At 42.4% G+C, this 14,545-nt stretch overlaps 1 protein-coding gene across 1 annotated transcript in view; it reads left to right on the forward strand.

The window, feature by feature from the left end:
• Positions 1–14,545, forward strand: part of LOC139279613 (mucin-2-like) — a 442,102-nt gene that overhangs the window by 308,954 nt on the left and 118,603 nt on the right. Inside the window, exons 26-34 of the mRNA XM_070898728.1 lie at positions 188–344; positions 828–956; positions 1,923–2,070; positions 5,233–5,276; positions 5,765–6,504; positions 9,082–9,220; positions 10,481–10,699; positions 11,966–12,184; positions 13,448–13,666. Of these exons, the coding sequence (XP_070754829.1) occupies positions 188–344; positions 828–956; positions 1,923–2,070; positions 5,233–5,276; positions 5,765–6,504; positions 9,082–9,220; positions 10,481–10,699; positions 11,966–12,184; positions 13,448–13,666 (2,014 nt within the window). The remainder of the gene's footprint in view (positions 1–187; positions 345–827; positions 957–1,922; positions 2,071–5,232; positions 5,277–5,764; positions 6,505–9,081; positions 9,221–10,480; positions 10,700–11,965; positions 12,185–13,447; positions 13,667–14,545) is intronic.

Below are 14,545 nucleotides of genomic sequence, written 5' to 3' on the forward strand. Positions count from 1 at the left end.
ATGATCTTGTTGAATGGTGGAGCAGGCTCCAGGGGCCGAATGGCCTACTCCAGCTCCTATTTCTTATGCTCTCTTATACACTGTTAGCTATGTAGGTGTATCTATATGAATATGCAATTAAAATTGCAGAACTGCTGCATATCTATCAAGGCATCCATCTATGTATTTTTTCATGTTTACTTTTCAGGTCAACCCAGCCCCATATTATGAGGCTTGTGTACGTGATTCGTGTGCCTGTGACACTGGTGGAGATTGTGAATGTTTGTGTACAGCTATAGCTGCCTACTCTTTGGCCTGCAGTATGGCTGGGGTGTGCATTTCCTGGAGAAACCCTGAAGAATGTCGTGAGTAATATTCTGCTTTCATTCAATTTGAAGCATGGGAGGGTATTTAATGCCACTTCTTTCCATCCAGTCCCCCACCTCAGGGTTATTCATCCACAGCTGAGATGCTAGGCCCCTAAGGTTCTCCAGTCCTCGAACGATACTAACCCTGAGTCAGCCACAAGAGAATATGCAAAGGGTGGAATCCACTCGATCATATTACCACTCAGCCGAGGATCCACTCCAGGAGATTGCCACCCAGCCGGGAATCCACTCTAGCAAATTGTCACTCAGCCAGGGGATCCACTTGACCATATTACCACACAGGAAGAGGATCCACTGCAGCAGATTACCATCCAGGCAGGGGATTCACTCCAGCTGATTACCACCCAGACAGGGGATCCACTCCAGCAGATTACCACCCAGGCAGTAAAGACGAGAATCTAACCCATGATTTTTCAATAACAAGAAGAAAAACTCAGCAGATGCATTCTCTCTTTTTAGCTCTGTTCTGTGATTACTACAATCCTAATGATGAGTGCGAATGGCACTATGCAGCTTGTGGGATTCCCTGTGTGAAAACCTGCCAAAATCCTAGTGGAGCATGCTCCAAAATTATCCCCAAGCTTGAAGGTAATATTTCTACTTGTTCACTAATATGATAAAATGATTCATTACTTTATTAAATGTTTATTTACTAGCTAACATTACATAATTTCATAAATATGTTGTTTGTTCCAGTTAAGTGAACACAATCCATTTTCATTTCAGTCAAAAGCTTTCTTATTCAGTGAATTCTGAGGTGGAAAAACAGACTTTATTACAGACTTTAATTGTGAAGATTAAAAGATGAATTATTTCACACTGCCCTATACAATTCATTGAAATAACAGGCAGCCCACTTGATTGGCACTTCATTCACTAGCCTAAACATTCACCCCCTCCACCGCCGGTTTACCTTGGCTGCGGTGCGTACTATTCACAGGATGCTCTGCAGCAACTTGCCAAAGCTTCTTCTGCAGCATTTCCTAAATCCATGGCCCACATCATCTAGAAGAACACGGGAAGCAGGTGCATAGGAACACCATCACCTCCAAGTTCATTTTAAAGTCACACACCATCCTGAATTGGATGCAAATTACCTTTTCTTAAGTATCGCTGGGTCAAAATCCTGCAACTCCCTACCTTACAGCATTGTGAGAGCATCTTCACAACATGAACTGCAGCAGTTCAAGAAGAAGGCCCACCACCATATTCTCAAGGGTAACTAGGGATAGGCAATAAATGGCAGAATTTCCAGTGATGCCCACATCCCGAGAATGGTTAAAAAACGTAAGCTACACAGCAGGTTACACCTACAATTAATAGGGTTAGATGTAGGGTGTCCATTGAACCTTAAGCTACGGCTAAATTACTCTGTGGTTATAAATCTGGTCAAGATCAATGGGAAGTATTCCTAAATCATGATGACATGGCTTAGAGACAGAGCTAACTTTACTCTACAAGTTTGAGCTATTCACTTATCAAGAGTTCACTGATGAGAAGCTGACTGCTGTTAGAGAGTGAAGAGTAATCTAATACCATTGTCACATCCCATAGGCTGCTACCCAGACTGTCCTGCTGATAAGCCATTTTTGGATGAGGAAAGAATGCAGTGTGTTGAACTGGGCCACTGTCCCTGTCATATTAATGGGAAACACTATGAGCCAGGCCAGATTGTGCCAAGCACTCAGAACTGTGAATCATGGTAGGTTTTACCATAAACATTCCTGCATTTATTGTTAATGTAGCAATTATTGCATTAATAAACATTCTTTTCTTTTTGGGGTGGAGGAGGAAAGAGTTTATTTTGATCCAGATGAGGGAAACTGATGCTGGGCAATGGGGAACTTTCCTCATTCAGGATTGAGTATCAACAGGAAGTGTACCTAAATCAGCACAGCATGGGTTAGAGACAGAGCAAACTTGCTTCTGCTCTACTTTAACAGTGTATCTTTTCCTGCCGCTGTTTGGTGTTGGTTTTCTCTAATGTGAAGCACCTTGGGATAATCATTATGTTAATGGTGTTATTTAAATTCAAGTTCAAGGGTTGCCAACTCTGGTAGGAAGCATTCCTGGAGGTTTGATCACGTGACTGCATAACGTGTGATCATATGACGTCTGCCAATGTTATTGTATTTATCTTATAAAGATTGGATCCCCTATAGTTGAGTGTTATTGCTTGTTATTTTGTCCAATAATTGTCGTGTTAGAAATTCCAAGAATCAGGAGGCAACCCATGTGCAGCTGAAGAAGGAAAACCGAGGGGGAGAGGTTAAACCAAAGGAGGCGGGAACTTTAACTGGGTGGGAGCAATTCACTGCAATTGCACCAATAAGTAATAGTAATACTGGTAACATTCAGAATCTTTCATAACCAACAGCAATATAATAACTTACTGATAGTCAATATATAACTGGTAGTAATAGGTGTAATACCCAGATATTCTACATGTTACTAACAGTAATCCTATAACCAACCCACTGATAGTCACCCTGAAACTACAGCTCGAATTATCCTGTCCTACACAGGGTGTGGTTAGGCTCCCCAGTCGATGCCACTTTTAATAAGTCCGATCTTGCTCTCTATCTTGAATTCTGGTTTGAACTCAGGTTCACCATACTACTGCTGCAGCTCCGGATTCTGCAGAAAATTATGGTCCTCAAGCCCGCCATATTCCCCAATCTCCCTCTCTTTCCCCCCGCGCGCCCTCCCCCACATGAGCCACAATCCCCACAATGATCAGTCCCTAGTATCCCTGTCTCCCCCAACCTTCCCATCTCCTGACCCCAATTCTGCAGTCTCCCTCTCTCCCTGACCACCCATCCCCAGTCTCCCACTCCCTCGCGAGCCCCCATTCCCCAGTTCCTCTCTCCCCCCAAGACCCATCGCCATTCACTTTCCCGAACCCACCATTCCATACTCTCCCCCAAACCCCAATCCCTACTTCCCCTCTTCTCTGAACCACCATCTCCATTCTCCATCTCAACCTGATTCCCCATGCTCCGACTTCCATTTCCAAGTATTTTCTCCTTTTGAAACCCCATTCCGACACCTATTTCCCTTATCTCCCTGACCCCGTGAGCCCCCATTCCCCAGTCTCCCTCTCTTCTCCTAAGCCCCCATCCCTCCGAACCCCCTTTAGTCTCTCTCACTCCCCACGTCTCTCAACTATTGATTGTCCCTGGCACAACATCTGGTCTCGGTTCTCTGCAGTGATGGGCCATGACATCACTGATTCTGAAGTTTCTCTGCTGCGGCAGCCGGTGATGTTACAGAGCGAAGGAGTGTCACTGTTGCGTTGCGAAATTTAAAACACAAAGATCTCCAGGGGTGCTAGCCCGGGAGATCTATGCCCCATTCCAGGAGATTGTTGGGCAATCCAACAGGGCTGTCAAGCCTCCTGTTTCTGGAGAGTGATGATTGTTATGTTGTGTAATAGATGGAGGGATTACAACACGTATGGCCAAATCCTCATGTATGATATTTCAGAAATCAGAAAGAGTTTGTGATACAGGACAATATGAATAAAAAAAGTCAGTATGTACTGTATTGCACTGAGAGTTTTGATAGTTACTATATATTATACAGCCTGGTGTTTCCGGTTGGTTGTGCTTTTATTTTGCGCAATTTGCCCGAAATCAACCAAACCAGTGCAAAAGATTGCGGAATTTTCAGCGTAAATCCAACGCAAATCAGATTTCTGTGATCTTTTGCACTAGTTTAAAAAAACATTGAACTGCAAGCTGGCCCCGCCCACAGTGATGGTCCCGCCCACAGCGCTGGCTCTGCCCACGAAACTGGCCACGCCCCAGATCGAATTACTCACCATTGGGAGTTTCCTCCAATTGCGCTCGTTTCGGGGTCTCCGCGGAAGCTTTTAACATTAAGCTGGTTCTTTTGGGCGCAAGGACACTAATCGTCATCATCATAGGCAGCCCCTCGGAATTGAGGAAGACTTGCTACCACTCTAAAAATGAGTCCTTAGGTGGCTGAACAGTCCAATACGAGAACCACAGTTCCTGTCAGGGTGGGACAGATAGTCATTAAGGGAAAGGGTGGGTGGGACTAATGGCCATGTTTTAAAAGCTTTTAAGTTTAATTTGTTTTAAATTTACTAAGAAACTGAGTACTACATACCAATATAACTAGGAAATGGTTCTGTATAGTTTTTTAAAGTAACTTTGAGTTGTTTAGAATTTGATTACTCACAGGTGGTGGACTAGAGTCTCTGATTAACTTGTAAATATATCAAGGAATATTTATTCAAGCAAAATCTTTTTTTTAAATTCTGTTCTAAAACGCTGGTCGACTGTGCTGGTTTATGGCAAATTTTGTGTTTGCTGACATGCAAATGTATTTGAGGAGAAAAAACACTTACCAAAACTAGTGCAATTTTGGGCGCAACTCAAAGCGGAAACTACCCCATTATGTAGAAATCACACAATTGTGTTAAGTATAGATCTATGCAGCTGATTTTTCGACTACAATAGACTATAGAATGATGCTTTACATAAAAAGTTACTTTTGGAAAACTCTGGTGGAGTTGGTCAGAACCCTAGGTTATCAATTAAAAGGTTACCAGTTCAAGGCCACCCAACGATGTTCTTCATGGGCCAATAACCTGTTCTCATTCCATGCTTTCTTATATATCCATGACAATGTCCCAATATTAAACTATGGCAAGTGACGTGAAGCCATTATAACAAAAACCTAGAGCGATTTTATTGTATTTTATTAAACTAAAGTACACGAAGAAATATGAAAATAAGTAATGTGTGGGACAGGCTCGATGGACCAGATGGTCTTTACCTGTCTGTCCTTTTTCGTATGTTCCTATGTAACCATTATATTGTGTTCATTTTTTTAGCAAGTGTAAAAACAGTGAAGTACAGTGCACCTATAACAAATCGGGTAGGTTCATTCTACATAATGTACTCTTCTTAGATATTTTACTGGTTTATCAATAACCCATTTGATGGAATGTTGTTGATGTCTTTTTACTGATGATCAAAGTTTTCAAGACATTAGGGGGGAACTGATAGGGTAGATAGAGAGAGACTATTTCTGCTGGTTAGGGATTCTAGATGATATAGCATAAAAATCAGAGCCAGGCCTTTCAGGAGTGAAGTTACGAAACACTTCTACACACAAAGGTTAGTAGAAGTTTGGAACTCATTTCAATAAACCCAGATGATGCTGGGTCAATTGTTAATTTTAAATCTGAGATTGATAGATTTCTGTTAAGCAAAGGTGTTACGGCATATGGGGCAAAGATGGGTATATGAAGTTAGGTCACAGTTCAGCTATGGTCACATTGAATGGCAGAAAGGATCGAGGGGCTAAATGACCTACTCCTGTTTCTATGTTTCAGTGTCATTATTTCTATTTTACCTTGTCAGAGTGCACCTGCGTTTATGATGGAAAAACTTTCCATGATGGTGATATTATCTACCATACAACGGACGGGATTGGAGGATGCATCAAAGCAACATGCGGTGTGAATGGCACAATAAGCAGAAAAGTCTACCCATGTACTCCTAAGACCTCCACAGTCCCCAGTACAACACTAACCTTCGAAACAACAACTCCAACTACGGCATCTAGCACTACCACCTCTACCTCAACCGAAAGTACATCAGAACGAAGTGAAGCAACACAGAGTACTTCCTCAGAAACAACAGTCACCCCCACAACTTCTATTCCAACTAAAACAGTCTCTGTCACTGCTACAACTACTGTTGAGACAGCACCAGCAAGCAAGACAACAACAGCTCCGACCACTACACCGAGCACAACAACAGCTCCGACCACTACACTGAGCACAACAACAGCTCCGACCACTACACTGAGCACAACAACCGCTCCGACCACTACACTGAGCACAACAACAGCTCCGACCACTACACTGAGCACAACAGCTCCGACCACTACACCGAGCACAACAACAGCTCCGACCACTACACCGAGCACAACAACAGCTCCGACCACTACACTGAGCACAACAACCGCTCCGACCACTACACTGAGCACAACAACAGCACCGACCACGACACCGAGCACAACAACAGCTCCGACCACTACACTGAGCACAACAGCTCCGACCACTACACCGAGCACAACAACAGCTCCGACCACTACACTGAGCACAACAACAGCTCCGACCACTACACTGAGCACAACAACAGCTCCGACCACTACACTGAGCACAACAACAGCTCCGACCACTACACTGAGCACAACAACAGCTCCGACCACTGAAACTACATCAGAACAAAGTGAAACAACACCAATTACTTCCTCAGCAACAACAGTCACTTCCACAACTGCTATTTCAACTAAAATAGTCTCTGTCACTGCTACAAATACTGTTGAGACAGCAGCATTGAAGACTAGCAAGAAAACAACAGCACCGACCACTACACCGAGCACAACAACAGCTCCGACCACTACACTGAGCACAACTGCTCCGACCACTACACTGAGCACAACAACAGCTCCGACCACTACACCGAGCACAACAACAGCTCCGACCACTACACCGAGCACAACAACAGCTCCGACCACTACACCGAGCACAACAACAGCTCCGACCACTACACTGAGCACAACAACAGCTCCGACCACTACACTGAGCACAACAGCTCCGACCACTACACCGAGCACAACAACAGCTCCGACCACTACACTGAGCACAACAACAGCTCCGACCACTACACTGAGCACAACAACAGCTCCGACCACTACACTGAGCACAACAACAGCTCCGACCACTACACTGAGCACAACAACAGCTCCGACCACTGAAACTACATCAGAACAAAGTGAAACAACACCAACTACTTCCTCAGCAACAACAGTCACTTCCACAACTGCTATTTCAACTAAAATAGTCTCTGTCACTGCTACAAATACTGTTGAGACAGCAGCATTGAAGACTAGCAAGAAAACAACAGCACCGACCACTACACCGAGCACAACAACAGCTCCGACCACTACACTGAGCACAACTGCTCCGACCACTACACTGAGCACAACAACAGCTCCGACCACTACACCGAGCACAACAACAGCTCCGACCACTACACCGAGCACAACAACAGCTCCGACCACTACACCGAGCACAACAACAGCTCCGACCACTACACTGAGCACAACAACAGCTCCGACCACTACACTGACCACTGAGAGTACATCAGAACATAGTGAAACAACGCCAACTACTTCCTTACCATCAACAATTTGCTCATGCACCATAAGTGGGCACATACTGTCACCTGGTAAGTGTACTAATTATTAAAATTTGTTATATTAACTACTTCAAACAGGTGATTGAAAAACTTTCTTCATATTCAATGGACGAATAATGTCACCTGGTAAGTGTATCTGTTGTTAACAATCTGATGCAATCAAAGTCACACATGAAACTTGGGAGCAATGTCTAATATGGATCACAATTGACTACAATAATTGAATCAGATCATTGAAGTAAAGCTCCAGTCCCTTCATTGTTTACATTTAGTGGATGGTTTTGTAAAACATTAAATGTAATTTTACAGAATGATTTGTATTGAAACTAATGATTCCTGCATTTCCCAAAGAGTGCCATCTTCTATAAGTTTGGGAGCAGCGAAAGCCAGCCTGCTTTAATTGGCCCTCTTCCTGCTCTTCCCACCTGTGAAGAAATCCTCTGGCCTATACTTTCACGTACCAATAGCTCAAAGTACTAAAGGGTTCACCCAAGTTGCTGACATCTGCTTTTAGCCCGATGTCCCATTGAACTTCAGGAAGATAGCATGGTGTTAATGGAGAGTCTTCATGCAAATAGCAATTTACAATGTATGTAAACATTCCAACCGCTGAGCATTTTCAGCCCTTCCCTGTGCTTCATTCTCTCACACCAATATCTGTAGTTTGTTGCAACATCCAACATCTCCACGTGTTCCTCTGGGCAGAGAAAATATATTGCCTGCAGAATGGTGACACCAGTTCCAGTCTCCCCCTGATCTCTTCTGTTTTACCCTTTTTTAAGTTTTGTTTTTATGGTCCCTCCGTACCTCACCCATTTTGCCAGTCTGTCAGTCAGCATCTGTGTTGCCCTGGCATCTAAACTTTTCAAGCCATGTCTTGAGATTTATGGAAGTATTCTGGTGATTTTAATGGAAATCGACAGTATTGTGGCTTAATTTGAAGAGGGCCTCTTATCATCACCGGTGGGTTTAGAAACTTGCTTGGTGAGGACGTCTGATGGCACACAACTCAAAAGGAACACTGCATTATCTCATATCGTTGGTGGCAATACAATCAGGCGAATACTTTTTGACCTTTTCGGACATTGTTCAGGCTGCATTTCTAAAACAAGCACAAACCCACTCAAAAGAATTAACAGCAGCATTAAATAGCAAATTTAAGAATGTGATATGGGCTGATGAAACGTGTAACTGATAATATCGCCTGTAACAAATTACATGCCCAACGCCATTTCCTTTAGGTGTAACAGTCTTAAATTCTAAACATAGAGCCTTGTTCTTATTGCGTATATCTCAATATGTGAGTGACCGTTGTCTACATTTATAAATTCTGAATGAAGACTTGCTGTTAGCTGTCTAAATCATAATTTCCATTGCTTTTGCTTCCAGGGCAGGCTATTGTGACTTCTGCAGGGAAATCAGGGTTCTGTAATTTCACTCTATGTACTAAGAGTTGTGATATTTTGAAGTATACGGGAAGATGTGAAACCACCACAGCACCCACCACGACAGCCAGCACACCCGAATCGACAACAGTAACAATAACTCCCAGCTCCACGGGAACAACGAGCTGCTCCTGCAATGTCAATGGACGAATAATGTCACCTGGTAAGATTGTTAACAATCTGATGCAATTAAAGTCACACAAGAAACTTGGGAGCAATGTCTAATATGGATCACAATTGACTACAATAATTGAATCAGATCATTGAAGTGATGCTCCAGTCCCTTCATTGTTTACATTACGTGGATGGTTTTGTAAAACATTAAATGTAATTTCACAGAATGATGTGTATTGAAACTAATGATTCCTGCATTTCCCAAAGAGTGCCATCTTCTATATGTTTGGGAGCAGCGAAAGCCAGCCTGCTTTAATGGGCCCTTTTCCTGCTCTTCCAACCTGTGACGAAATCTTCTGGCTTTTACTTTCACGTGCGAATAGCTCAAAGTACGAAAGGGTTCACCCAAGTTGCTGACATCTGCTTTTAGCCCGATGTCCCATTGAACTTCAGGAAGATAGCCTGGTGTTAATGGAGAGTCAGCATGCAAGTACCAATTTACAATGTATGTAAACATTCCAACCGCTGAGCATTTTCAGCCCTTTCCTGTGCTTCATTCTACTCACACAAATATCTGGAGTTTGTTGCAACATCCAACATCTCCACGTGTTCCTCTGGACAGAGAAAATGTATTGGCTGCAGAATGGTGACACCAGTTCCAGTCTCCTCCTGATCTCCTCTGTTTTACCATTTTCTATGTTTTGTTTTTATGGTCCCTCCGTCCCTCACCCATTTTGCCAGTCTGTCACTCAGTGTCTGTGTTGCCCTGACATCTAACCTTTTCAAGTCATGTCTTGAAAGAGATTCCAATGTTGTTCTGGTTATTTTAATGGAAATCTACAGTATTGTGGCTGAATTTGAAGTGAGCCTCTTATCATCACAGGTGGGTTTAGAAACTTGCCTGGTGAGGACGTCTGATGGCACACAACTCAAAAGCAACACTGTATTATCTCATGTCATTGTTGACAATACCATCAGGCAAATACTTTTTGACCTTTTCAGACATTGTTCTGTCTGTATTTCTAAAGCAAGCACAAACCCAATCAAAGGAATGAACAGCAGCGTTAAATAGCAGATTTAAGAATGTGATATGAACTGATGAAACGTGTAACTGATAATATCGTCTGTAACAAATTACATGCCCAATGCCATTTCCTTGAGGTGTAACAATCTTAAAATTTAAACCAAAAGCCTTGTTCTTATTGCCGAAATCTCAATATGTGAGTGACAGTTGTCTACATTTATAAATTCTGAATGAAGACTTGCTATTAGCTGTCGAAATCATAATTTCCATTCCTTTTGCTTCCAGGGCAGGCTATTGTGACTTCTGCAGGGAAATCAGGGTTCTGTAATTTCACTCTATGTACTCAGAGTTGTGATATTTTGAAGTATACGGGAAAATGTGAAACCACCACAGCACCCACCACGACACCCAGCACACCCGAATCTACAACAGTAACAATAACTCCCACCTCCACGGGAACAACAAGCTGCTCCTGCAATGTCAATGGACGAATAATGTCACCTGGTAAGTGTATCTGTTATTAACAATCTGATGCAATTAAAGTCACACAAGAAACTTGGGAGCAATGTCTAATATGGATCACAATTGACTACAATAATTGAATCAGATCATTGAAGTAAAGCTCCAGTCCCTTCATTGTTTACATTTAGTGGATGGTTTTGTAAAACATTAAATGTAATTTTACAGAATGATTTGTATTGAAACTAATGATTCCTGCATTTCCCAAAGAGTGCCATCTTCTATATGTTTGGGAGCAGCAAAAGCCAGCCTGCTTTAATTGGCCCTCTTCCTGCTCTTCCCACCTGTGAAGAAGTCCTCTGGCTTTTACTTTCATGTACCAATAGCACAACATACTGAAGGGTTCACCCAAGTTGCTGACATCTGCTTTTAGCCCAATGTCCCATTGAATTTCAGGAAGATAGCCCGGTGTTAATGGAGAGTCATCACGCAAGTACCAATTTACAATGTATGTAAACATTCCAACCGCAGAGCATTTTCAGCCCTTTCTTGTGCTTCATTCTCTCACACAAATATCTGTAGTTTGTTGCAACATCCAACATCTCCACGTGTTCCTCTCGGCAGAGAAAATTTATTGGCTGCAGAATGGTGACATCAGTTCCAGTCTCCTCCTGATCTCTTCTGTTTTACCCTTTTCTAATTTTGATTTTTATGGTCCCTCCATCCCTCACCCATTTTGCCAGTCCATCAGTCAGTGTCTGTGTTGCCCTGACATCTAACCTTTTCAAGCCATGTCTTGAGATGTATTCCAATGTTGTTCTGGGGATTTTCATGGAAATCTACAGTATTGAGGCTGAATTTGAAGTGAGCCTCTTATCATTACAGGTGAGTTTAGAAACTTGCCTGGTGAGAATGTTTGATGGCACAAAACTCAAAAGGAACACTGCATTATCTCATATCGTTGGTGACAACACAATCAGGCGAATACTTTTTGACCTTTTCAGACATTGTTCTGTCTGCATTTCTTAAGCAAGCACAAACCCAATCAAAGGAATGAACAGCAACGTTAAATAGCAGATTTAAGAATGTGATATCAGCTGATGAAACGAGTTACTGATAATATCGTCTGTAACATATTACATGCCCAACGCCATTTCCTTTAGGTGTAACAGTCTTAAATTTTAAACATAGAGCCTTGTTCTTATTGCGTATATCTCAATATGTGAGTGACCGTTGTCTACATTTATAAATTCTGAATGAAGACTTGCTATTAGCTGTCTAAATCATAATTTCCATTGCTTTTGCTTCCAGGGCAGGCTATTGTGACTTCTGCAGGGAAATCAGGGTTCTGTCATTTCACTCTATGTACTAAGAGTTGTGATATTTTGAAGTATACGGGAAGATGTGAAACCACCACAGCACCCAGCACTACAGCCAGCACACCCGAATCTACAACAGTAACAATAACTCCCACCTCCACGGGAACAACGAGCTGCTCCTGCAATGTCAATGGACGAATAATGTCACCTGGTAAGTGTATCTGTTGTTAACAATCTGATGCAATTAAAGTCACAAAAGAACCTTGGGAGCAATGTCTAATATGGATCACAATTGACGACAATAATTGAATCAGATATTTGAAGCGAAGCTCCTGTCCCTTCATTGTTTACATTTAGTGGATGGTTATGTAAAACATGAAACGTAATTTCACAGAATGATTTGCATTGAAACTAATGATTCCTGCATTTCCCAAAGAGTGCCATCTTCTATATGTTTGGGAGCAGCGAAAGCCAGCCTGCTTTAATTGGCTCTGTTCCTGCTCTTCCCACCTGTGAAGAAATCCTCTGGCTTTTACTTTCACGTGCCAATAGTGCAAAATACTAAACGGTTCACCCAAGTTGCTGACATCTGCTTTTAGCCCGATGTCGCATTGAATTTCAGGAAGATAGCATGGTGTTAATGGAGACTCACCATGCAAGTACCAATTTACAATGTATGTAAACATTCCAACCGCTGAGCATTTTTAGCCCTTCCCTGTGCTTCATTCTCTCACACCAATATCTGTAGTTTGTTGCAACATCCAACATCTCCACGCGTTCCTCTGGGCAGAGAAAATATATTGCCTGCAGAATGGTGACACCAGTTCCAGTCTCCCCCTGATCTCTTCTGTTTTACCCTTTTTTAAGTTTTGTTTTTATGGTCCCTCCGTACCTCACCCATTTTGCCAGTCTGTCAGTCAGCATCTGTGTTGCCCTGGCATCTAAACTTTTCAAGCCATGTCTTGAGATTTATGGAAGTATTCTGGTGATTTTAATGGAAATCGACAGTATTGTGGCTTAATTTGAAGAGGGCCTCTTATCATCACAGGTGGGTTCAGAAACTTGCTTGGTGAGGACGTCTGATGGCACACAATTCAAAAGGAACACTGCATTATCTCATATTGTTGGTGGCAATACAATCAGGCGAATACTTATTGACCTTTTCAGATATTGTTCTGTATGCATTTCTTAAGCAAGCACAAACCCAATCAAAGGAATGAACAGCAGCGTTAAATAGCAGATTTAAGAATGTGATATGAGCTGATGAAACTTGTAACTGATAATATCGTCTGGAACAAATTACATGCCCAACGCCATTTCCTTGAGGTGTAACAGTCTTAAATTTTAAACCTAAAGCCTTGTTCTTATTGCCTATATCTCAATATGTGAGTGACAGTTGTCTACATTTATAAATTCTGAATGAAGACTTGCTATTAGCTGTCGTAATCATAATTTCCATTGCTTTTGCTTCCAGGGCAGGCTATTGTGACTTCTGCAGGGAAATCAGGGTTCTGTAATTTCACTCTGTGTACTAAGAGTTGTGACATTTTGAAGTATACGGGAAGATGTGAAACCACCACAGCACCCACCACGACAGCCAGCACACCCGAATCTACAACAGTAACAATAACTCCCACCTCCACGGGAACAACAAGCTGCTCCTGCAATGTCAATGGACGAATAATGTCACCTGGTAAGTGTATCTGTTATTAACAATCTGATGCAATTAAAGTCACACGAGAAACTTGGGAGCAATGTCTAATATTGATCACAATTGACGACAATAATTGATTCAGATCATTGAAGTGAAGCTCCAGTCCCTTCATTGTTTACATTTAGTGGATGGTTATGTAAAACATTAAATGTAATTTCACAGAATGATTTGCATTGAAACTAATGATTCCTGCATTTCCCAAAGAGTTCCATCGTCTATATGTTTTGGAGCAGCGAAAGCCAGCCTGCTTTAATGGGCCCTGTTCCTGCTCTTCCCACCTGTGAAGAAATCCTCTGGCTTTTACTTCCACGTGCCAATAGTGCAAAATACTAAAGGGTTCACCCAAGTTGCTGACATCTGCTTTTAGCCCGATGTCCCATTGAATTTCAGGAAGATAGCCTGCTGTTAATGGAGACTAAACATGCAAATACCAATTTACAATGTATGTAAACATTCCAACCGCTGAGCATTTTTAGCCCTTTCCTGTGCTTCATTCTCTCACACAAATATCTGTAGTTTGTTGCAACATCCAACATCTCCACGTGTTCCTCTGGGCAGAGAAAATTTATTGGCTGCAGAATGGTGACACCAGTTCCAGTCTCCTCCTAATCTCTTCTGTTTTACCGTTTTCTAATTTTTGTTTTTATGGTCCCTCCATCCCTCACCCATTTTGCCAGTCTGTCAGTCAGTATCTGTGTTGCCCTGGCATCTAACCTTTTCAAGCCATGTCTTGCGATGTATACAAGTGTTCTGTTTTGTTTTAATGGAAATCGACAGTTGTGTAGCTTAATTTGAAGAGGGCCTCTTATCATCACAGGTGGGTTCAGAAACTTGCTTGGTGAGGACGTCTGATGGCAC

The sequence above is a fragment of the Pristiophorus japonicus genome, chromosome 14 (genome assembly GCF_044704955.1).
Source record: "Pristiophorus japonicus isolate sPriJap1 chromosome 14, sPriJap1.hap1, whole genome shotgun sequence".
NCBI classification, from domain to species: Eukaryota; Metazoa; Chordata; class Chondrichthyes; family Pristiophoridae; genus Pristiophorus; species Pristiophorus japonicus.